Here is a 25,073-nt window from a genome sequence, read left to right as displayed (position 1 = left end):
AGGGAATTTATTGAGGCCCAAAGTTGGAGGATCGTTCAGCAACTTCGACGCTCAAACGCTCTCTCTTCGACCTCTATTGAATTCCGGAACTTCTTTTTCCTTCCACCGAAAAGTCCCGCTGCCCCTGAAAACTACGGAACTCGACCGATGACATTGTTTGAGTTTCCGACATGATTGCAACAGACTTTGCCCGGCAACACTCGGAATACTCGGCAGGCAGCGCGAGTTTCTGCACTTTGCCTAGCTGAGCGAGCATGCTATGTATGGGGTCGCGCAGGCGGTCGCTTGGCTGGCTGGGCGCGTGGACCGAGGAGGCTCCGCTGCTCGCTTTCCGATATTACCATTTTCTGTTCGGGGACAATCGAGTCGGAAGCGGAGTAGCGAACTTGATTTTCGTTGTTGGGAATTCGGACGGAAATGTGTGTGTAGGAAACTCTCCGAAGTTTCCCGTGTCTTCTTCGGGGCGGAGCTCCCCAGTCCGCGCGAGTGCTCCTTAGTTCCTTCTTCCCGGGAAATTCCGCATGTCAACGATCTAGGAACGCCGGAAGGCTGTTCGACTTGTTGTCCTTGAGCGTGAGCCTTTCTCGAGCGACGGTCCATTGATGCGTATGGCGGCAAGATAGCGGATATCGATCGCTGACCCAATCGCTGAACACGATAAGCAGCTCGGTGCGCGTTGGGTTCTGGCCTGGAGGGGGGCGAGAACCTTCCCGAAATCAGGATCGCGCAGATCAAATCGCGCTCGCCTGCCAGAGCCTGAGGATGCATGGGACCGAGCGAGATACGCAGGGTGGATACGAAGATCGAGTCAATTTTTCGGTCGATGGTCTTTCCCCTCGATGACTCTCCCGATGGCAGCCGTTCGCCGGATCGATTGCCATACTCGGTATGTTTCGACCAATTTTCGTGATAATGGAATAAACGTCGAGGGATCGTCTGATCGGGCTCTGCCAGATAAGACCTTGTGCTCGTCCGCGTTTCCAAGTCGAACTCATATAGCGCACCGGTTGGGAGTCCACCCAACCTCCTCAAATGCCGCGGTCATAAAACAATAGGTGCGATATAAGGGAAAATAGCGATTTCAGATGCACGATGACAAGTTCGAGAGGACGCCGGAGGTGGGCGCCGCCTGCGTCGCCATCAGGATCCAGGAGGGAAAATGGAAAGTGGGCCCGCTATTGGGTCTGACGGACGATCGGTGGGTGAGCGCGGGGACAGCTATCGGGAGGAGAGGGAAAAATGGGTCTGAAAAGAGAGTCTAGTGCCTAGTGGGTGAAGCAAGGAATACTCGAATGCCGGATTGGCTGGAGGGCGCACGCATTGGCCCGTTCAAAATCGAGTACTCTCAGGATGGAGCTTGGGGAGTTTCAAAATCCATCGAAGTGTTACTCTACGCAGCGGTCCGAAGGAGCAGGCGAAGGAATAAGAGCGTCTTGCAGTCGTCAGCTTGCAGCCCACCCATCCATCCGCCCGCCCGCTCGCTCTGTGCCGCTCGTCCGTCAGCCATGAGGACAGCCAACGAGAAAGATGATGCTCTAATAAAGAAGCCGAGCTTCTAGCTTCCCAAGTAGCTCCGCTCTCGGTGACATCGGAAAGGGACTAAAACTCACATTGTGAAGCTCGAGCAAGCTGCAGATGCCTCGAGTAACTTGCTCAGGGACAGCTGCTGAACCGAAAATGGTAGAAACAAAGGAGTCTCCCCCTCCTCCCTTGTGGGTCGACCGAGACTCTGAGTCTCACAGATACTTGGCATCGTGTATTCGAGCTCGATAGGTAGCTACTCCCGCGCGGGACTCACGAACAAATGGCTAGCCAATTACCGACAGCGTCATATCAGGTAGAAAATTGCAGTCAATGTGACACAGATGAATGAGGTTGAGCAAGACGTGTACGGAGATTGCGGGAGAGCTGCACACTGGCGCGCAGTGTTGCCATCGAGCCGGTAAGTCTCTAATAGCAAGGCAACACGACGACGACCGCCGCAGCCGAGCAGTCTCTAAATCATTCTTGACTCAGTGACTTTCGGAAAAATGACTTCTAGTTTTGGCCGAAGCGCAAGTTCTGGATAACGAACAGGCCGCTGAGATGGATGTCGTTTCACTACTTCACCCTGCGACTCGTTGGGCGAAATCGCTCACGCATTCATTTGCTCGCTCATAAGGTCCGTTCCGCTTTCCAGGCTGTGAGCGGAGGAGAGCGACTCCCTTGTTCTACCTGACTTCGGCTCCCGGAACTTGCGCAGCAGTATTCGAGAAAGATAAAGTTTCCCTGAACAAACTCGAGCAGGGGACTCCGCCCACACGGCGATTCATCCGCCATTTATCCCAGTTTGTAGAAGTAATTTGAGCTGTGAGGCCAAGAGAGAGCCTCGGGCGGTGTTACAGCACGGGCTTTCTGGAGAGTGGAACAAGAAGTCATGGAAGTGGACAAGTCGTCTGATACATAGTCCAATGTGGAACGCAATGGATTACGTTCGGTGGGTCAGAGAAGAGCCCCTGTGAGAGTGACGTTGTGCTGAATCCTGCCTCAGATGATCCAGTCCCTCTCCCGAAATCGGTGCTGGGAGGAAAGAAGCATCGGTACATTGTCGCGTCGTGTTTCCCCTGCTTTTGACCTCGAGGCGATTTTCCTCGACCGTGAAGACACCGGGGCATAGAGCGCGGCGGGCGGAAATCTTAATCGACCGATCGATCCTCTCGATTCAAGATTCTTCCGATCGTCATGGGCTCCGTCGCAGACATCGGTCGAGCGAGACAAAGAGATGGAGCAGATGGCTGAATGGAAAGAAAACACAGTGGAACAGGAGAGCCTGGAAACGACGACGACGGGGCCAGACAATTACAGTCTGTGTACAGTTAGGCTAACGCGACACCTGTCTGATGGATGAACTAGCAACGACTGGCAACTAATGAGGAACTACTTTCTCGCGGCCGCGCCGCTCCCACCTCCTATGCGCCGGGAGCCTTGCGTGCTCCGACGAAGCAACTGTTTGGCCAACATTCGCGAGTCCCGACCACACTAGCAGTGGCTGCCAAGACCACAAGGTCTCACCATGACCACTGGAATCATCTGCTCCTACCCGCTCTCTCTTTCTCTCGCACTTTCTTGCTCCTCCTGCAGCTATTCGCTCGGGCTCGGACCCCGACGCCGACTATTTTTGGCCGACGAGGAGTGCGTGCCGTGCTGGACGAGAAATTCGGATGAGCTTCGTCCCGGGATCTTGTCGGTGTTGTTGTAGCCGAAGCGGTTTCCGCAAGTAGTCGCTGTGGAAGGTTTTCCTTCGTTTCAACTGCTGCTATCGCGACCGAGGACGAGCGGACGACAGACGGCCTCTTTCAAAACCGACAAACGCATCTCGTGGCCCGTTGAAAAGCCCTCTCGGGACTTCTTTTATCTCCCCTGTCCTACGCCCCGGCTCTCATTCCTGCTCTCGTCAGCTAGTCTACCCCGTTCGGGAGTTGAGCCTTCTCCCATCCCAACTTTCTTTTCGAAGAGTTCCCTCACGAGCGACGGATCTTCAGTCGCATGACATTCCGGAAGGGATTCGAACACTGCCCTCAGATTTCTGGTCTGATCCCAACGGAGTCGAGCGAAAGCAAGCGCTCGATGGACCGACTCGGGACACGTGCCTTAAGCAAAATTACTGGTCATTTTAGAATCGGAGGCCTGCTCATTCGTACCGCACCGCGGTCAAGCGTTTCATGGAGCAGGGGTCCTCATCGCAGCTTCTCCTAAAAAATCCCATTCTCGTATGACCATCTCTCAGATGCAAGCGAGAAAGAAAGGGGAGCTGTCCGCGCTGCGCAGCATGTCGAGTCGTATGATAAATGGAGAAAGACTCCTCATTATCAGGCAGAGCGTCTTACTATACTTATACGTCCTTCGCGATGAACGTTCTCTCTCGGTAGACAGCGGACGGAAGCAATCGATGTCAACGTGACCCATCATTGGAGTCTCACTGAGTTAAGGTTCTGACAGTCGGAGAGGGATGGAAGCATTCTAACAGAAGAGCGAGTCGGGACGGCAAATAAATTCTTGAAAGGGTCCTTCTCCGGCACAGAAGCTCGTGAGCTGGAGAAGCTCCAACTGAAACTTCGCCGGGCGGTCTCGGGAGACTTCTTCGAGGATTGCCGATTTTTGTTCGGTCGCATCGGTTTTGAAAACTCATGCTCGATGCTCCAGAGGCTCATAGGCCCTACATTGGAGCCTCGGCGGTCCGATGTCCGTTGTTTTATGCATACTTTCCGAGATCCTATGTGGGTCGGGGAGAGCTAACCCCTTCGAGCGCTCGAAGCTACGGCCAGCTTTATGCAAACACTCCGCCAAAACAGCATCGCGAGAAAACATCGGCTCTTATCTCAAATCCTCCTAATTATGTTTGAAGCCAGTCAGGCGTTGAGAGAAAACTTATTTTTGTACGTCGTGAGAAACCCAAGGAGAAAAGCGTAATTTTACTGGGCTTACCAGGAACCTACTCGGGCGTGCGAGACGCCGTTCAAAAGATTCCCATTCTTGTTTCTTGCGCCATCCGCGCCTCATTGACCGTGAGGCAACTCCAGCACTTATCGATGCTTGAAACTCCGAAACTTCGGATCCTATCACAAATATTTAGCCTCGATGACGCCGAGAGAGCTGACCAGAGGCAACCTGCCGAACGCATTCCGAGCCTGTGGAGAGCCTAGATCATGATGCCGTGGTGAATTGTGTGTTCGTGTTCTTCGACATCGCCAGAACTCAATCTAGCAATGCCATATACAAGCCTGCGCGATCGAGCACTAGAGTCGGACCCCAACCTGTATTTTGAGGAATCAATCTCGCCTTGGATGCAAAACGATTTCGAGTCCCGAAGAATTCACGCGCGAATCATTCTCCGCGTCGTCTCACCAACGAACATAATGTGGATTGCTGCATATTTTTAGGTACCTAAATATAATAAAGGACAAATGTACCGACAGAATAATATGAATTACTTCCGGCGCTCGATCACATCCGTTGCTATCGCAACCACCCTACCTCTGTGCGCGCCCTTGATTAGAACATCAAGGAGCCGGCTCTACGATTCAGTCGGTTTGCTCTCGATTCAAAGAAGAACGAACTGGGATCCGTTGGACGAAGCCATGAGCTATCTGGGGAATTATTTCCGAACCCCGGTATCATATCTTGCCGTCCTCTGACTTTCTATCCACCCAAACGCAATATTTCCGCTTTCAGGAGGTCATCCGGCATTGGAGCGGGCGGACAGTCGGTCGGCCAGTCGGCGGCACCTGTCGACCGTCGAGAAATGGCCTTGAGACGTCATCATTGTGTAATCTTCAAAATGATGTTGATGCGTTTTAGATGACTCTCCGCAGCGTGAATTTCCAGAGAGAAGAATCACCGGATTGGCTCTGCTGCAGCAGCAAGGGTATCTAGGCCAGATGACCATCTGCCGTCTTGGTTGTGCTTTAATACATAAAAACATACATACATACATATATATCATATATTTATTATATATGATGATGAAAGATATGGCACCGGCCCTTTGCCAGGATCATAAGCTCCGCTTAACTCCGCGGGAAAATGTGGGAGCCGAGCACTCCGTACATTGAATCGGCGGTTGCAGCTCGATCTCGGAGTATCCGCTCAAGTCGAACCGGAGCCAGATTATTTTTGAATAGATGAAAGAACGGGCTTTGATGAAAGATCTGCACGAGCTCCATTATAATCTACGTTTTCGTACTTCTTTTTTCATTCCACGCTTGCGACGCAAACTCTTAAGATTCATCCCTGAAACAAATGGAGAATTAACAAAGAGTCATCGAGAGTCCGAGCTCGAGGTTTATTCGATACCTTGACACAGTGACGGCGGACTACCCTCCCCAGCGTTCAGCGAAGCTTTCCGAGATCTCTCTGAAATTCGAACGATGCATGTGCGCTGGATGACCGAGCAGACGGATTGAACGGCTCGGCATTTCCGAGCAGGGGTGAAGGGTGGGAGCCCCGGTAGCTCCTGGCGGGAAACCTCCAAGATACTTTCCGTCATGATCCTCTGTCATCGACACGCTATATTTATTGTTGGCAATAGCTCGTTGAATTCCCATGCAGGGGTCCTCCGATAGCAGCTGTTACCGCCGGCGTCGAACGTGATCATTTTCAACACTGACGCTCGCTGTATCGGCTTGCCGGAGTGAGCTAGTGAATAACTTCACGCCACGAATCTCTGCTCGGGCGCCGACCTGCCCTCGGGCGCGGAAAACGTCAAACATGAAAGAGAATTAGTTTATTAGTTTAGAGGGGACCGGGCTCGCCTAACGAACCTCGGGGCTCAGTGGGACTGGTGTTGTTATAACACCGGCAGGGTTCCGAACAAGCCGGGAGGGTTAAACGCATTTAAATACTCAGTTAGCTTCGAGTCGGATTCCGCTCGGTTCCCTTTTCCAAGAGCGAGTCTCTTCCGAGGAGCAAGAGTCCGAGTCCCGGATACGACGGATGTAAAAATTCCCGGAATGCTGCGGAGCGTCGGAATAAATCAGTTCCTATGAATCTGCATGGACGTCTCCACTGCGAATATTTTCGCGGAGCCTCATATGGCTCACGGAGATCCCTTGCGACGTTCTCGGCGGAATCTCGACGCCTTCAAGAGCAGCAAGAATTTAGGCGGCGAATTTCTACGCCGGCTATCGGTTTGTCTGACAAGTAATCGATGGATTACAGGCTAGCCACAGAAAGCCGCCGATGCGCAGCAGCAGCAGTCCTCGTATCATTATCCTGCTTACTCACGTAAGACGCCGCCGTCAAGAAAGCTTATCCTGCAATCTTCTCCCCGTGTAACGAGCCTTAACCGCCCGCCTCTGACTATGACGACGGGGTTGTCTTCTTCGTCTTCCTCACCCTGACGCCGCTCCTTGTGTTGATGCTGCTGCTGGTATTGCTACTCGACGTCATAATGAGTTTCGCAAAGCTTCCTCTCGGCTCTCACGGAAACCAAACGAACGCTAGCAACGGACACCAACGGGCGATATGGGTCATTCAATGAGACTGCAGCTTGAGCGTCGGAGCGGGCGAGCTTCACAGACTTTCACTTCGCCATCAGCGCATGGGATAAGCTCCTGAACGAGCGCCGCTGCTAGCGCTCATGCGTAGGGAGACTGTTCGAGTGAACTTTTATTACTTTATGGCTTTTTACAAGCTGACGAACTGACTTCGGGCCAGACACTCCGTATGATCCGGTATCTCCAGGAGCGCGGTGGAAGGTGGGGGAGGGGGGACGAGGAACGGCGTTGTGGAAGTCTGGTGAATAGAACTAATTGCGAACGAGAATAAAATCCTGCATAGCTATTGGTCGAACTCCATGTACGCTTCTTCAGGAAAACCTTTGAATAGGAATAAGGTGACGGGAGCGGGAGGGGATACCGGGATTCGTATGCACGGGGACTTTGAAGAACACCATTTCCCAGGATGCCACGATATAGACCTCGGTCGCCTGGAGGGGAATGGATCTCCTCCTGAGTGGTTCGCATACGTGATCTCAGGCAAAACTATGATCGAATGCCGTGGCGCCCAATCCTCCGTCTCCTTCGCGCTAGGGAAACCGTCCTTTCATCCCTGTGGTCGGTTGCACGAGCCGCAATGCCAGCGAGGAAGTTTAAGCAGAATTCTATTCTTCTGTACCTCAATCCCGCATTGACGAGCCTATTTCGAAGTTGCAACACTTGTTTATTTAATTTTTTAATAAGTATAATAATTTCATTGTCACACAGCCGTGTCGTATTTACAAGAAATTGCAGGTGTGTGGTCTCAACGTGAGTAGTATAGAAAAAGTACGGAGTGCCCGAAATCTGCACTGTGATATATTCATGTAACTCCTCGACTTGTTCCATTCGCAAGGCTCCCCAATGATATTTTGAATCATCGGTTCATCACTCATCCGGCGTCATCGTCTTCACCGGTGATCGAGTCCTTCATTCACGCGAACAGAAATTTGATGCTAGTATGTTACAATAATATACAGGAGCACCGATTGTTGCTATCCAGGCTCGCACGGCGGTGCGCCTTGAGTGCGCTCGACTGAAGCCGAAGGTGGATCACGACATGTTCCTGGCACGATTCGCTAATAATAATAATAATTGATTAGGTCCCTCATTCGGAACCACGATGAGAGACAATACGCGGGTCTCACTTAGAAGGAGACAACGAACGATGACAGACCACCTTCGGCTGAAATTTGTGACATTCCACGCGTGCAGCTCGATATTTTGTGCTCGTTGCTAGTGAACGTATTGGGTTAGTGGATTGGTGAACGGCAATCGGTGTCTTTCATTCAATTAGAGAGATCACCCGCCTTTGACTAACTATAGTAGAAGCTGCCTTGAGGGGCTCGTGGATGGGTGTCGGTCGGGATCCGACGCATCGTGCCCGGGTTCGAGCCCGGGCTGGTCATGTGAAGTGCTGCGCTCTGACTGTGTCTGGGCAGCGTTCCTCCGAGGAGACTCCCCTGGGACGCTCGGTGCAGCGTCGACGTTAGCGTGGGAGGTGCTATGTGTCCCATTGATAGGGTGTCGCTTGCTTCGCCCATATCGTCGAACTCGCCTGAAAACGAGGACATACATATTGAGTTTACAAGCGATGAAATGGATGGATAGACATTCGGGATGGAAAACACTCTCCGAATCTTCTGCATAGAAGCCCTGAGAGTACATCGACGAGCGATTGAGAGCCTCATGCCGAAACATTGCACGCAGAAGATGTGTTACTTCCTGTGACGGGGCAGCATCGGAGCCTCTTCTCCGTTCAATTTTTTGCATAGTTTAGACGGCCTCGGAAGGTCATATCGTCTATGTTACACAGGAAATGGCGCTTGCCCTTCCGGCGATAATAGTCGAGAAAGCGACCGAGAGGGACTGCGGAAGGACATAAAAAATACGGTGGGGAAATTCGGCGCCGACCACCGAGATCGAGTCCCTCCGGGACGACTGTAGGCATTTGAGAAATCCGCATGAAGAAATGAGATATTTAGGCTGAAGAGCTGAAATTCGACTGATTAGTCCTCGACGGGTGACCCGTCAGATCCAATAGGGATTCTTGATCTTTCTTGGCGACTTCGTGGAGCTTTCGAGAAGATCCGCCTGCCTACCCAATCAGTCAGCTGTAAGACCAATTCGCTCTCGTGCCTTATTCGGACGAAGAAATAAGCTCGAGCGACCATTTTATCGGTGGGCACGAGTCGGCTTACGGAGTCGCCGACTGTCCGTTCGCCCACCGGTAAATCCTTCTCGAGCCTAAGGTCGTAGCCCACTTCCGACACGCTAGCACCGATCGTCAGGATTGCGCTGCATTCGCACCGCAAGTTTGGATAGCGATCGATACCGTACACGTAGACATTTCCCAGCTCGTGAGATGAATCCACGCGAACAAATTACTACTCAGGCGACCGATGATCGTTTCCTGCGGGACAATTTTCTCCGGGTAGCGTTTCGCTTGATTTCCCTTCACAGCAGGATCCTCTTTGAGCTGATGCCGCTCGGTCTGTCGCAGGGGCCGGTTATAAAGTGACCCCACAAGTGACTGTCTGACGGCCGGAGCAGCTGTCCGCCAGCTAGCCAACAGCTGGCAAAGTCGACAACAACTGATCCGCACTCGCTCCAGAAGCACTCCGCGAACGTTATCCGTGTTTAGCTCTTTCCAGCAGACAATTCGCCTCCTACGTACAGCTGCTACAGCGTATAGGGTCACTTACTTGGTGTGAGCACGACCAACTTCTTCCGTTGCTGTTTTTTCCGTTTGCCTTTCTGCAGTGATCCTATCAGACAGACCATGCTGAAGACGAGGCACACACAAACTCCGGTTCCAGCCGCGAAAACCACTAGCTGATGCTTAGGCACGCTTTTTATATTGGCCAAAAGCTCAATGATACCCGATAGTCCGGGACTCTGTGGTGCGGAAGCTGGCGGATTGCTTCCTGCTCCTCGAGTCGAAGTGGACATCGAAGACCGTAGCTGGCCGTTGTTGGCTGCAAGTGAAGTGAGGCAATATCGTTTAGGAATCGAATCGATCAGATCTGAATCTGACGCAATCACTCATCTCTCGCCAGCCTCAAGCCTCGCCCCAGCAGCTATTTATCACAGCCGAAGCAGAAGAAGAGAAACTCAATACCAAATCAAAATCAGTCAAATCGAACACTGCGAAAATAAGAATCCAATCTACTCGAGAGCCATCGAATCCCTGAAATCAGCTCGGAGGCATCCACTTCTCCCCTACGGCACCCGTTCAGGGCTGCTCTACAAAAATTTCGAAATAGATCTTCGCGAGACACTCCATGGTCGGTCGCAGTTCCCAGAATGTCATGCTCTCGATTCTGCGCTGACGGTGGAGCAGGTCTGAACTACGACCAAAATTGTTCGTCGTCGCGCTTCGGTGATTGCTTCGTAGAGTAAGCTCGCGTGTTTTCTTTGAGTCAAAGTCACCAGGCCCTCGGTAAACAGTCGGCTCGTCACAACATCTCTCCAGGCCGGAACGCTCAGTCGTGGTGACAAGGCATCGTATATAAATTACCCATACACCCATTGGACAGTTCTGGACAGTCAACAATGGTTACGACAATAGCCAGCGATTCGACCCGATTGACTGAACGACTGGTTGGTAGGTTGGTTGACTGACTGACTGGCTGGCTGGTGAGCTGCCTAGCTGGCCGGTGACCCGAAAGGTCGGCTGCTTAGCTATCTGGCTCATTAAGGGCCTCCTCCATTCGACAGGCGATCGTCTGAACAGCGTGAGGAATTGAGGCGATTCTCGAAGACACAGCAGACCGAGAGACAGCGAGCACCCAGAGACCGATCGGCTGATTGACTAATGGAACGACCGTGTAAGTGAATACGACTTTTTATTTGTGATATCATCAGAACCAAAGATAGATGGAAGTCCTTCCTCGAATGTATGCTCAGGCGCGATAACCGTCACGTCCCCAGCAGTCACAGGAGGCGGCTCCCGATTTTGATCTATCGATTTCATCATAGAGTGAAGGCTGAGATCCGATGAGATCTCCGATCTTGAGCGGTGAGGCGATTATTCTTCTCAGAATAAAAATCTCCTGAACACGAGTGGCGTCGAAAGGGCATCGGGAGCGAGAGCGGCGGTGACATTCCTCCTCTTGGAGGTAATCCCTTATATTTCGTCCCAACGAGTCTGGAGAGGCGCTCAAAATCGTTGAATGGAGACAAATAAAGCCTGAAAGCCTTGAGATTGGATTGCGCAAGCTCCTTCAACTTGCACCGTCTTGTCTTCAGAACTTTCGTGGAGCTAACTAAATCGCTCCGTAGTGCTCGAAAATTTGAAACCGAGGAGATGGTCACGCCGATCGGAGGCCTTCAAGTTACACGGCTCACTCAGGCTATTAAATCGGAGCTGGAGAAATTCGGCAACCAGGGTATGGACGATGAGAGGGTTTCCTCCGGAGACTCGAGGACGTTGCCGATTGCATCCAGGTTTCCCGGGAACTATCTCGAAACCCGGTTGTCCTGCTGCGACTTCTTGACCGAGATACTTTGAAAGTCCCGGCCCATCTCTATCATTTGGCATTCTCTCATTGTCAGTCAGATCGAACGGGGGGGGGGGGGCACGGGAGAAGGTGGGTATGCCTCGGAAAAGGAAGCCAGGGGGAGCTACGAATACGCAAGCAGGGCCGCGCGGAGACACGCGAAGACATCAGTAGAGCGAGTGGTCGCCTTCATACTGAGGTGATCGAGTTTGGGAGACCCAACAATGAATCTTAACGGAGACCGGTAGCGCATGAGGAATTTGGCCCCAACGACCGTGTTATCGTCGCGACAGGCAACCGTAGAGATCTCCTTTGCTGTCGAGGGTTTTCCCCGGAATTTCGAAGGAACTCCCTGGAATCGTGGCAAGGTACAGTCGAGATCCTCCGAGTCGATGGAGGCGAGCATTGAGGATTCATGCGGAAGTTCGTCAAAAACAAGACACACATAAAGTCGAAGGAGGGTCTGGACGAGGGATGTCTACTCCGTTGGTTCTGCGCAACTCACCCGAACCATCGATAACTTCGCGTAGTTTCACCGAGTCCCCCGCCGATCCAGGAATCGGAACACTGTAGATGATCGACGTCCCGTTCGGAAGAGTTTTGTCGGGGCTCTCCTCAACTCCCGGCGTGGGAGCAGGAGGCGCTTGCGGAACGACAGGAGGAGGTGAAGCTCCGTTGGCTAGATATTGAGCCGAGAAGAGACAAAAAACACATTCGCTTTGTTTCGGGACACTCTCTTAAAATATTCACGAACCAAGGGGCGAAGAACAGGAACGAGAAAAAAATATATCCAGTATAACATTGCGAATCCTGTCGAACAAAGAGCTGTTGTCAAGGAGCAGCGATCTCGCTCCTTGACAGCAGCGTCACCAGGAACGGGGCCGACAGGGGAAGAGGGAAACTATATATTGGTAGAAGCAGAAGGAACGAATTGCTCAGGAGTTGTGATAATTTAGATCGGCTCAGGCGCAATGCGGTAGAAGCTGGTTTCGGACGAACTTTTAGAGATACGTTTGGGTCGACCGTCGAGGATTATCGGGAGCCGAGCTGAACGACCGAAACACGATGCCGAAACTCACCTGCAGAGAAGTCGCTCGCAGATTTGGGCAATGACGTCATCGGAACAAGCGGTGAGGTTGGGACCGATGCCGTCGAGGACGAGGGCGGTGATGAGACGTAGTCGTCGGTTGTGAATTCTTCATCTTCGTTATCGTACTCCTTGAGAATTTCACGTGATACTGAAACGATTATCGACAGAATAAATTTTCAGGACGGTAAATTTGATGTTCGTCCCGAGCTCGAGGCATACCACGCTTTCGATCTACACACACGCTCACTGTTCCGAGAGGCGGCACGCAACCAAGGGAGAAACTGAGCGAGAGTCGCGGCCGACAGGATCGTGAGCTACGCGGATTTCGCAAGGACCGGTAGGCGGCTGTTGTCGAGCGGGGTTAGCGGTCTTCGGGAAAAACGGCGGAAACTCGACAAATCCGCCTTGACGAGGCAGGAAAAAACCCTCCAGGGAAAACTGATGCTGCCCGCCGGTGCGCTGCTACCGATGCCAGCGAGGGCGACGATGCCGTTGTTCATTGAATCATTGTCGCTCGTTCCTCCGTCCACGAGCCCGTCCTTCGTATGCGCTATGCAGATTGCGTTCTTACGAGGTAACGGTCTTTTTTCGCGCGAACTCTCTTCCCGCCCCAACTTCCTTTTCAGAGCACTTCCTTTTCATCGCAAGCGCCTTCGAGATGCGTGTGGAGCGTTAGCGTGAACGCGCTTTCGCAGAAGTAGGTTGACGGTACGACGTCGTGGCTTTCCCAACCTGAGAGAGCCAGCGCATGGAGGGAATTCGCGCATTTCCGCTAGCCAGGGCTTGCGTTTGTGTCACATAAATTTTATTGTTCCTCCGCGCGGTCCTTGTGATGCCACGTCTGGGCCACAAGTCGCTCCTCATATGTGTAGCCGGCCAGGCTTTCATGATCCAGAACTCACGAGGAATGAGCGCTTATCGAGCCGTTTGACCCGGTCTCCGGATCCTTGCAAAAGTATTCTCCGTATGAGATAAGTCGTCGCTTGTTATTTACCAGGCGCGGCGGAGTCGCCTTTTTCCCGCCTCGCGCGTTGCGACTTCCCGACCGACGCAACGCTTTCCCGGCCGTATTCGCCCATGATGAGGGCGTGGTCGGTCGCAATCGAGCCAGTTGCCCCGCTCGCCGATGTTCCAGGGACCGAGAGTTCCAGCCGGATCCGCAACGTTTTCGCGAGGCCGTCCGACAGCTAGGTTGAGCAACTCTGCCTGAATGCGCTCTCGATGCTTCGGAGTCAGTTTCTCGCCGGAGAAATGCTTCACCGGTACCACGCTTGAATGCGATCGAGCGTACAGACGACTGTGAGATGAACACTCATGGCAAGCGGAAAGAATCTCGACCGTATCTCGCCGGGGCATGCGATCGACGAGAGACGATCTCCAGGATAAATCTCCACGAGATGCTCGCTCGACAGAAGCAAGCTCTAGCTAATCAATATAGCGCTTGAGGAACGCTCTCCCCGGAGCCGATGTACCGAACTCGCTGAATGAGCACGGTCCGGATCCTGCTCGAGAGAGCCAGGAAGGCTTTTCCAGAGGCACTTAAAAAGATGCACGGAGCGGAAAGGCTCGCTCCGAGAGCCTTCGGAACAGCGTTGCGCTCTCTCAGTGGAGAAGTTACCACCGAACTTGGTCTCAACCGCGCAGCTTCTGGTCTCATTGCAGACACACACCCGGAGCGATTCCCATTCGAAGCTCGAGATGTCCGACAGCTCCCAGATCGTGATGGAAGCTTCGCTGCTACTCACCGCAAGTGTAGACTACTCGTAAGAAAATGGCTGCCTGTTTGACGCAGAAGATCCTTCCAAAGCGCTCCTGGCTGGCGATTAGTTGGCACCTCCTTCGTCCCTGGCACTCCGTGAGTACCGTGTCTGTGGCTCCTGGTGCGCTGCATTCCTGTCGAAGAAGACGCGATGAGAGGCGGGCGCTTTCGAACGAACGCATGCACGATAAAGTCACACAACGATTACAGAGGAAAAATACACGAGAAGTGATTCGTCACGTCTCCCGACCCTGCTCCAAGACTTGTCTTGCGGAAGGACAATCGGTCAAGCTCGCGACCGATCGATCAGACGAGTGGTTTCGAATGGCTTTATAATACGGTTCGGTGCAACCGTTCGATACAGAACGACTCGAGCGGGATGACCGGCTCCATCGAAATTCTACGCATGAGCGCGGCTGCCTCCATACGATCAAGGAAAAAGGTTGGGTTTCTGGTATCACAAATCAACGCCGAAATTCTAATCATAAAGGACGTCGCAGGGAGCTTAGCACACCGACAACGGGCTTTGCCCGGGCATTGTGAGTGGATTTGTTTGTCTAGCTGCCGGAGAATTCGGTTGTTGTCGGAGGAGATGGCTGGAAGCATGAATGAGTGGATGAATGCCATCATGCATGCCTGAATAGATATTCGGTGGCCTGAGCTCGACGACGAGTGCGACGTACATCTTCCGTACTGAGCATCGCCGTCAACGTGTCCTGACAGGGGACTCGACATCAACGGAGCTTGGCAAGGGTGAACTTTGTCTCCAACTTCAACGAGCATCCTGGCCCACTGAGTGTCCGTTTCGCTCGTCAGTCGAACACACCAGCTCGGTGTGCGGCGACGAACACCGCGGCTCGCGTGGGTACATCGACTCGGCTTCGGAGCAGGCCGTGGCATCTTCCTTTTCGCATTTTCCCTTGTTCCTCTCCGGAAATGTTGTTGGTAAAGCGTTTTGCAAATATTTGCGCTCGAACATGATATAATATCGACACTAAAGCCGTTACGGGAACGATGTGGAAGCTTCGACGCTTCGCGCCAGCCACGGACAGCCCTTCGGGGGCAAGAGGCGGGAACTCGGCGCTCCGAGTGGAGTCGCGGAGGGCAAATGAGCGAGAAATGACCGACTCGAAGTCGGAGGGACGGACAGCGGCACAAGCTCCTCGAGAGTCCATGACCGAGCGAAAGAAGGATTCACGTTACGGCTCGCGCTGACGGCTCCGGGCTGGCCACGGTGGCGCCGGAGCAGTGGTAGATATCGAATATCGCAGGCGCACATTGTATAATCTGCGATACATATTCATGACAAGAGGGCGTTACTGGACGGCTGGCCCACGCTGGCAAGGCGTTTCGACGCGAGTGAGCGAGATGGAATTATGGCGGGGAGCGGGAGCCCAGCGATAACATTCTCCCATCGATGGATCGGGGCGGACAGACGCCGCTTCTGCCGAGGAGGGAGGGGGAAGGCGTTATGAAAAGGATGAACAAGGGTCGAGCGAAACAAGGGCCACTGACTGTAATCAAAATGGATGGACTCCATGCGTAGCAAGTACTAATATATTCCAGCACACCCTCACAGCATCTTTTCCATTATATCGCCGTCCGCCGCGGGAACATCTAGTCGCTGGAGAGTCTCGCTGGGTATTAGGTTGGCCCGCTTCATTTCCTTAAACATATTGAATAAGTGACCGACCACCGACCGACCAATCAGCTGATGGAAAACCAGCTGATCGAACGGAAAACAACTGACCGATACACTCTCTCGACTCCGGGATCGCCGATCTCTAGGCACGCACTCAATGTTACGAGGAGCCTCGGTTCGGAAAGACCGCGCGATTTCCAAGCACACAGCGGAAGACCACATCTCCAAGGTACCGCCTATGAGTGGCCTGGAGGCCGCTATGGGCGGGAACCCGACCGATGCATTCCATACACAGAGATCAAAGCTGTGAAATTCCTCGTCAGCCCCCTCCATGCTATCGCGACGGTATTCCTATTCCACCGGCAACCATCGGCGAATCTGGCTGATTTGGATCTGGGGATTGAGTCAAAGGAGAATCGCCGTCGATTGGCGAGATCGTTGGCGCAGAATCAATTCGGAAATCTCGCAGCGGAGATTCCTGTCCGGACTCCCTGGCTTCACGATCGGTTGAGCGATGACAGGAACAAGTCATTCTAAACGCTTCCGCACAGAGAGCTTCAAAACATGAGGAAGCGGACGAGCCGAGGAACGATTGAAATTATTATCGATTTACTCGATATCCCCTTAATTGCAAACGCTCATCGTAGGGAAAACGACCCTCCTGATTGGTAGCTCATTTCGCTCCTCGAATGGATCGACCAGCCAGACGGACAGACAGACGAGCTAGAAGGGACCGTTGAATCCTACGTAAATTATTTATAGAGACAATTCCGAATGAATGGGCTCTTTGACGACCAGGCCACTGATCGCGTCTTTAGACGGAACGATCGGATTCGATGCTATCGGCGAGGTCTTTCGAAGCGGACCTCTAGTCACCTCCCAGTTCTCTTCTCTCCCACGAATAGAGAAATCTCGCCTGGAAGGTAGGTATCAAACAGCCAGTCCCGCGGTCTCTCGAACGGTCAGTCCCTTCCGCTCGATGGCGTGACGTGTACAACGGCCTCGGCGTTCCCGGGACGGTGGGGAGCGAATCTGGATAAGGAGGCTGCCGCTCTGGCCGGTGACCTCCATATCAGTGGGGATTTGCCCCAGAGCAGCGTAACAAAGTGCTACGACTCGCTATCGACTTTATCCACAGACGGCGGCGTTGATTAAAAGCCGGCCGGCTATCACATGCAAACACTCGAACTTTGACGCAGCTCAGTCAGTTTCGACCCAGAGGCTTTCGCTCCGTCGTCGGTCGGTCGGGCACTCGCTTGGATCCGATCCAACTCCTACCGGCAACGCAGACAAGAGAGGAGAATAGAATGCCGGCTGGAATCTTCGGGCCTCTGTTCGAGCCGGCGTCGCGCAAAACAGAACAGAAACGGCGGCTCGGCGCGAGCGAGCTCTCCAAGAGTTGAAGAAAAGTCGTGAGGTTGTACTCCACCTACCTTGGCAATGTCGTCTTGCTGATGGCATTCCGTCACTCCAAGCTTGGTGGCTCCAAAAAATGCTGAGAAAATCAACAATCTCCTCTGTTTGCCCTGGCATTTCAGAAGCATCTTCTCGCCATGGCAAACAGTTTTGTGAAGAAATAAATTTGGTCTGCATTGGTACGACACATCGGTTGCTTTCTTGATGTGAGGACACGGGTCGCGCTGTCTGTAAAGAGTGCAAACAGCGTGAGATTTCGGGTCGACTCCGATCAGACTACCGACTAGGGTTCGGCTGCTATCGAGAGCGGCGACCGATCGACATGTCGTTCACTCAGGCAATACGCAATCCCGGACGGAGCCCCTACAATCCTGAAGGACGGTTCGCCGCGCCGATGTCGACGGTCTCCTCTCGGGGCGGAATCCGGACAAGGGGTGGTCATCTTCCCGAGGCTTCCGAGAGACGCAAGACGTTTCCAAAAACTCGGGAGAGTGGGATGGGAGACGGGAGTAGGCGGGAAGGACGATGGGGGAGAAAGTCGGTTGCAATGTTCCGGCCTCTCTCAGTGCTGTGCGGAGGCTTTGACAGTTTTCTGCCCGATCTCTGTGTGGGGGAACAACGAATTTCGACGAGTCTACTTTGAGCTAACCTGAATTCTTTCTGTGGATTGACCTTGCATTCCTGTTGGTTCTTGCACGCCTCCACGAGCAGCGGGAGTGCCCCTTTCCAGATGCATGTGGTTTCGTCTGAGTTCACCGTCGTCGATCGACCACTCGAGGGGCACATCCTGCCGTAGGAAGCGTTGCGTCCGTAGAACACTGTGTTGAACGTGATCGAGGTGTTGCGTGGGCACTTGATGTGAAGCAGATCGCCGTCACAGACGGACTTCTGCATCGTCTTCAGATGCGTGAAAAATTTTGCTGCAATAAATCAAAGACAGTCTCGGATATCGAACCGATGACATTCGTGCCTTCAAGGTCATGCCGCTGAGAAATGAACTTGACTTCGGATGGATTTCGGATGCTCTCCCAGAGCCGGATGTCGGTGACATCGTCGACGACCACCACCACAACGACGACGACGACTCAAAGAGAAGATGGAGAACGAAGAGAAATAAATTCTTGAGGAACGGTCGAGTCGGGGACTCACCGCTACCGGAAAGCAAACGGATGGACCATTGTTGGAGTACAATGCCCTTAGGGGTCAATTTCGTGGATCATCATTGGCCATTATAATGAATTCAAGAGTCAAACGGCTGCTCCCGATGAGAGCACCATTCGCTTCAGATGAGCCGCAGCAAGTAGCCTGAGCCGGGGGAAAATTCCGTCGATTACGACCGCGAGTCGCTCACGCGGAGAGCAGAGAGTTCGTGTGAGAATGTGTGATTCCGCGAAATCCGAGCACCGCGTCGCTCATGAGCAACAAGCAACACGGATTCTTGCGATCAGTCCTCCGAGCTTTTCGCGGGAGATTTTATCGGTACTCCGATTGATCCCGTGTTTCCGTGGAGAGATCACATGTGCAGCGGCTCCCACGGATCATGAAGACAGCCGGCCGGCCTGCCCCCTTCCTGCGCGCTGGCGCTGTCATGAACAATGAAGGAGGCTGAGCAACAAATAGATGGGATACGGAGGAAATAGCTATTGCGTGATGAATGCGCTCTTGCAACGAGAGAGAATGTGCTTCGAGGATCGTCACGTCGTCGTGACCATGAAAAGCCTTCCAGGTTGCTTCCGAAGATTGCCCACGTACCGCGCAGTTCAGACTCCGTGAGAGTCCGTCGACCCGGGCCTGAACAAAAGCATGAGGTACTTCCGGTGTGAAGCGGTCTTTCCCCCCCTCCCCCAGAAGCCTTGGGGCCCGAGACCCTTTTATGGAATGGACAGGAGCGGGACTATCCTGCCTTAAGGGGCACTGGGAGGAATTTCTGATGACAAACCAGGACCGAACGGAAAATCACTGGGATGGGAAGAGCGGCCGGGGAAAACTCTAGATCGAGAGGATTATTCCTACTAGTCCGAGCCTAGAGGCAAACCGGCAGCTGAGAGCTCTATGGTGATCGGCTCAGCCGATACATCGATTCTTTGACAAAAAAGAATGGCAATCTGCTATGCTAAACAGCCGGGCACGGAGTTACTCTATGAAGGACGAAGACCTCAACGGGGAAATTGCGACCGTCGCAGCACTTCCACGACCGACATCTCTCGCATACGCGTCGGCTTCAGGAGCGGCTCCATAGCGGTCATCTTCCACCAGTCAGTACCGCACGCGGAGAGGGCAAATCGGGAAAGCCTGAAGATATATGTAGATGCTGGCGGAGGAAAAGGGTCTTGGATGGATATTATTCCACCGGAGGTCTCGATTCCCCATGTATGACAGCGCTCCCGAGCAGCGCTTGCGACTCCTTGGGTGTCTTTGGAAGCCTGGCGTCCGAGCGAGTTCGTACAGATACATCGAGCCGTCGCTTAGGTCAAAGAAACGGAGCGGAATCGTAGGGACTCCCGGAGTATTCGATCAGGCGTGAACGATTCGGAAAAATAAATATCCGAGCTTCGCCTTCCGGAGATCGAACGATGGGAATCTTCGTTTCTGCAAGAGCACTGACCCTCGTCGTCAAAGTCACCCGGTCGGAGGCGCTTCAACAGTGTGGCGAGGCAGAAGGGGAAACGCCGTGATTAGCGAAGACACCCCCTCAACCCAAGGTCGGATTTGCATATTCATAACTGAGGGCGCGCGTCGTCGTGAGTCGGCCCCATTCAACGTGGCGGATGGAGCGGCAGTGTTTTCCATTCTCACCGCAGTCCACTCGCTGAGACCACGGTACTTATTGAATTCGATGAAAGGTCCAGACCGGAAGCTCTTTTGGCTTGATTCGCTGCAGTTGAACCGTCTCCTCGGATAGCCGAGTGCTTGAAGCATCAGAGGAAGATTGTTCGCCGCGTTGGCGAGTGTCTGGATGAGGTTTCCGCGAACGGCTCTCCGAGTTGAAGCTTGCAGGAGGCATCTCCCTTGACTTCAGACAGCATCTCCGCCGATTCCACCTCCCTCCGAAACAGCGAAGCTTGCCATGGAAGGGGTCGGCGTAATGAGGCTTTCCTCATTTCATTTCTGCGCCTTCCGCTCGCTCTCAAAGCGAATGGGCCGCTCATTCTCCCGAGCGGAGAGGAATTCGCGGGAGCGGGGTCTTCGACGCGGGGCAGCTCGCTTCAGCGAACGGGTTGAAATGATAATCTCGGGAATCCTGTCGTTTGAATACTTGATACCGGAAGACACGGTACTTTCCCAAATCCTACACGGAAGTATCGGAATAGTGTCGATCTTTTTCCGCTTGAGAATCTGTCAAGACTCCGTGCAAACGTCGCTGTAGCAATTATCCTCTCCGGTGTTCGCCGGGTGGCTCCTGAATCAGAATTTGTGAACAGATTCGACAAGTGCTAGACACGAAAGGGAGTTCTAGAGGGCAAGGCGAATTCCCTCTCAGTTTTCACAACCAACTCGGCCCGCCGTGAACTTCGGAGATGGCCAATAAAACTTTTTGAGGCCCAATATTTCTTCATGACGCGCCCTCCTCGCAGGTTCTCGTTCTCTCCGTATCGATGCACAGAACAGTTTGCCAACGGATACGAGCGGGCAAGTTATTCCCCGAAAGATTTTTTTTCGCTTTGCACCACCCTCTGCTCCCACAGATATGTATGAGCCAGGTGGGGAGTTCGGCAAGACAGGAAGCCCACCGATAGAGGACGACAAGTGATCGAATTTCTCACCCGGAACTCGCCATCATCACATGGGAATAGTCAACCTAAATCGTCGCTGGCTACATCATTCCTGCCTCGGCCAAGCGGGGCGACGGTTGAGAGCTCGTCCCGACATTATGGGATCCACACGAGCTCATACGACTGGTGTCTCAAATTGGGGTTTAAATTCAGTGTTGCCGGAAACGAAAAGAATTCAGGATCAATGGAAGGATTCGAATGCTCTAGCCACGTGCTAGGATTTCAAATCACTGCGAAGTGCCCCCACTGATCCTGATGGCTTGCACAGGAATGGGGCTGTCATCAGGAAGTCCGTCGGTTGTACATAGAACCATGGTCGTTCGAGTTCTTACCTCAGCGCGGGATGAAAAATTCCCCCGGCTTGACCCTGCATCGAAGAGAGTCCGCGGCGGCGCTTCTCCTCCTTCAAATTCACGTTATGAAGTCTCTGTACATTCACACGGCCCCCGACCGACCAGCCCTGTAGCGATAACGACCCGGGGTCAGTCCGGAGGGTCCGCGAGTTGGTCCAATGTTCGCCAGCTCCCTCGCTCGACAGGAGGAAATTAATTAAGGAATAACACAGTGGACAGCTCGACAGCAAAGAAGTCCTCATACGAGACAAGCAAAGTGGCGAGGGTACACCAGAATAGAGCGAAGCCACACAAAGAGTCCGCACATCGGGTATGGCGAGAGCCGAGTCACGAAAGAGAACCCCGAGAATCGACTCTCGATTCCAACTATGGGGACTAGTCGTCGGAGTGACGGGGCAGGCCTCATCGACCGAGTCACGGGAAGCGTGTTTTCCATTTTCGGGAGTTGCTCCGTGTCGGTTCCCATTTCCCGGAAGCGAGCTCCGGAGTCGATCCGGCTAGGAGCAAGTCGAAGCAGAGACACAATGCCTTAATGAGCCCAGTCTCACTCTTGGCTAAAAACAAGCGTTTGTCCAACTTTCCCTGCGAGTTTGTGCCACTTTGTCAACTTTCGACCAACTAGCTCGAACGCGCAAAGCCCAACGTTTAGGTAGGCACGTCTCGAAAGTCGCTCCCAACTATGTGCCATTAGTTAAACAGGCTAAAGGCCTCGCCGGCGGAGACCCGGGCTCGAACTAACAAGCACCAGTTAGCGCGGAAAAAGGCCCTACCAGTAGGCGGAAAAAACCGCAGCGCGAATCGACGCGCGTCTACTTGCCGCTGCTGGCAGTAAACGGGTGCCGACAATGCCGGGCGGTGACGCTTCCGTGGAAATAATCACCTGTGGCATCTGAATACTAAACGGAAGGAGGAATCTGCGCGCGTTCGATTTAGGCTCGTCGGAAGCCTCTAAACATCTGTTTAGGGATGGAACGCCGTGTTCTCGGAATTATGAATTCGGGAAGAATATTGGGAGGTCGGAAGCGTCCAACAGGCTGTTGATGGAACCGCGGCCTGGGAGTCCGTTCGGATGAGTTCCCTTCAATTAGTACCGAATCAAACCTGTTGTGCTCACGGATCACCGACACATCCCATTGCCCCCATCCCCCTTCTTTCTTCGCAACCTGATTGGCTTCGACCGACTGAAATGGAGACAGCGAGTCGCATTCAACGATAGCCCGATGCTGATGATTCCGGTAATGGTGAAGGTTCGTGGTTAGGATACTTTGAGCGGATCAGGCCAGAGTGAAGAAAAGAGGCAACGAGGGGAGATTCCTTTGTGCCGAATGGAATAGATGCCGCTCTAGGAATCGGGAGTTTCGCCCCCTGGCCTGAGCGGCTGAAAGACTCCGTGATCGCAGTGATGGTGGTCGCAACATACGGCCTTCCTGACAAGGCCCGTACGAAATCTCAGAGCGCCAAAAAAAAAACGAGAGCGGAGATATATACTCACGGACATTGTTGCCGTACGCGAACGCCGACAATGTTGCTAGACAGATCAGGAGAGCGTGGAGGAAGCTCACAGGGGGTTGAGGGGGCCGAGGTGTTCGAAGCAGCAATCGAAGTTGGGGGAGCCGAACGCCATGCGCGTTCGGCCGCCAGCCTCCCATCGTCGCTGCGCGGTGCCTCACAATGTCTGCAATTGGAACAAAACGATGTGAGCTCTCTATGAGAAAGGCGACCGTTCGACGGTTATTCACAAGTATCAATCTCGGATCAATCATTAGACACGCGGTGAGAAGTACTAATAGACACTACTTAGATAGGTCTGAAATCGACGCTTCTGGGTGAGTACGAGAATCGTAATTTTTTCTACCGTCCACTAAATCTGAAATACCACGACCGATAATGGCCTTCGATATGCTCCGAGCCTACGGGGTCCGGCGGCAGTCACGTTTCCCAGACTGGCTGTCATGATGTCCGCACATTGGACGGAACTGCCTGTTATGAGATAATTCGCGAGATTTTCTTGTGCGATCTCAGAGCTGTCAGGCTTTCAGTCAATTTGGACGCGGCACGATGTTCTCAGTCGTCCGGGCGATTTCATTGCTCCTTTCTAGCGAAAATTACTACAAGCCACCCACCGTTGTCTTTCCCTTTGCCTATCGCTTGCGCCGACGATGTCGTTGTTCGGAGCAGCGGCGAAGGCGTTTAATAAACACTCCCGTAGACCGAACGCATGACGGCATGGCAGGTTTTACGAGCGGAGCTCCGAGCAAGAGCGCCCATTCACGCGCTTGGAAAAAGGGAAGATCAGAGAACGCGGTGTTGGCAGACAGAAAACAACTAAAGAAGGAGCGGCAAGTCAACCAGACAAGTAAGCCAGCGATGACGCCGGAGGAACAAACCATGTCACATCATTGTTCGGTGTTTCCTCTGTTCCTCCGGAACAAGCGGGAGATCATTTGAGGGAGAATCGGTCTTTCTTCTCGGTGAAAAACTACGATCCTGCGACGCCCGGAACCGGAAGTGTCGCGGAGAAGAGTCGTTGTATTGACGAGAACTTCCCACTCTGACGAACCCTTGTCGAGCCGTCGGCGCTCCGGTGGATGAGGTGGGCGCTCGAGAGTGAGAACTCTCGCCCGGTTCCATCTGCATACGAAGTATATCGAAATTTTCGTTTCAGAGGCGGACATATTGAACGATACGGGAGAGCAGCAATCCCCGAGTTGTAGATTCTCAGAAATGCTCCTCGGAACAGCAACGATTTCTTGAGGGTCCGCGCCTGAGTTTGCCTCAGAGGTTCATCCATCGAAGTCTCTGCGAGGATTCAAGACCTGGACCTGACGAGCAGGGGAGAAATGTGTCGCTCCGCTCATGCCATATATGTAGAGCTTTCGTCTTTTTTCTGCGGCGCCAGCGGTTAGCGAAGTGCGTCTGTCTCGGCCGCGTCGTCAGCGAGGGAAAGCCACCCGACTCTAATTCGGTTAGACGCTAAAACGCCCTCAGACAAAGTTGGCCACTTAGTTTCGCCCCCCCCCTTCACGGCGGGGAGCGCGGTCGCGAATGAGCGCTTACGCGCCACCAGCAGATAGTTCTTGCAGAAACGGGGCGTCTGCTCAATGCATTCCTGGATTCCTCTCTGTTCGACAGATGTAACGATACAGAGACGTAGACTCGTCTAAAATCGGTAATCCGAGCGCGACGGGAACGACGATCGCCAGCAGTGCCTCGTAGTGGGGCACGAAATAACTGAAGTCCAATAGAAAAAATTCAAACAAATCTCTGCGCTAATTGAATAGTGAGCGGACTCGATTGGACTTCGGCAAGAAGACGACCAAAACGAAATCCCGATCCTTCCCCGTCTCTCACTGCTGCTGCTCATCTTGCCCGTATCGCTCCCGACTCAAGATCTCGTCGGGTTCTCGTCCCGAGCCCCATTCAGGATCCCGTCCAGGGGGCGCCCCCGGCTCGTCCAGGCTGAATGCCTGCCCCGCCTGGCACTCGTCCGGCAGTTTTCTCAAGTGGGATCGAGGCTGAGTGAGC

At 53.2% G+C, this 25,073-nt stretch overlaps 1 protein-coding gene across 1 annotated transcript; it reads right to left on the bottom strand.

The window, feature by feature from the left end:
• Positions 1–8,329: 8,329 nt before the first annotated feature.
• Positions 8,330–24,223, bottom strand: LOC100898724 (uncharacterized). Its single transcript, XM_029113199.1, has 10 exons — positions 24,109–24,223; positions 23,041–23,223; positions 18,072–18,342; positions 17,440–17,650; positions 14,351–14,498; positions 12,595–12,753; positions 12,021–12,194; positions 9,719–9,991; positions 9,541–9,546; positions 8,330–8,571 (listed from the first exon to the last, which is right to left on the bottom strand). Exons 1-10 carry the CDS (start codon positions 24,221–24,223, stop codon positions 8,330–8,332), a joined length of 1,782 nt encoding a protein of 593 aa, XP_028969032.1.
• Positions 24,224–25,073: the final 850 nt, after the last annotated feature.

Source organism: Galendromus occidentalis, unplaced genomic scaffold, assembly GCF_000255335.2.
Source record: "Galendromus occidentalis unplaced genomic scaffold, Mocc_1.1 scf7180000075399, whole genome shotgun sequence".
In the NCBI taxonomy this organism is placed as follows: Eukaryota; Metazoa; Arthropoda; class Arachnida; order Mesostigmata; family Phytoseiidae; genus Galendromus; species Galendromus occidentalis.
This window is presented reverse-complemented; position numbering and strand designations above follow the sequence as displayed.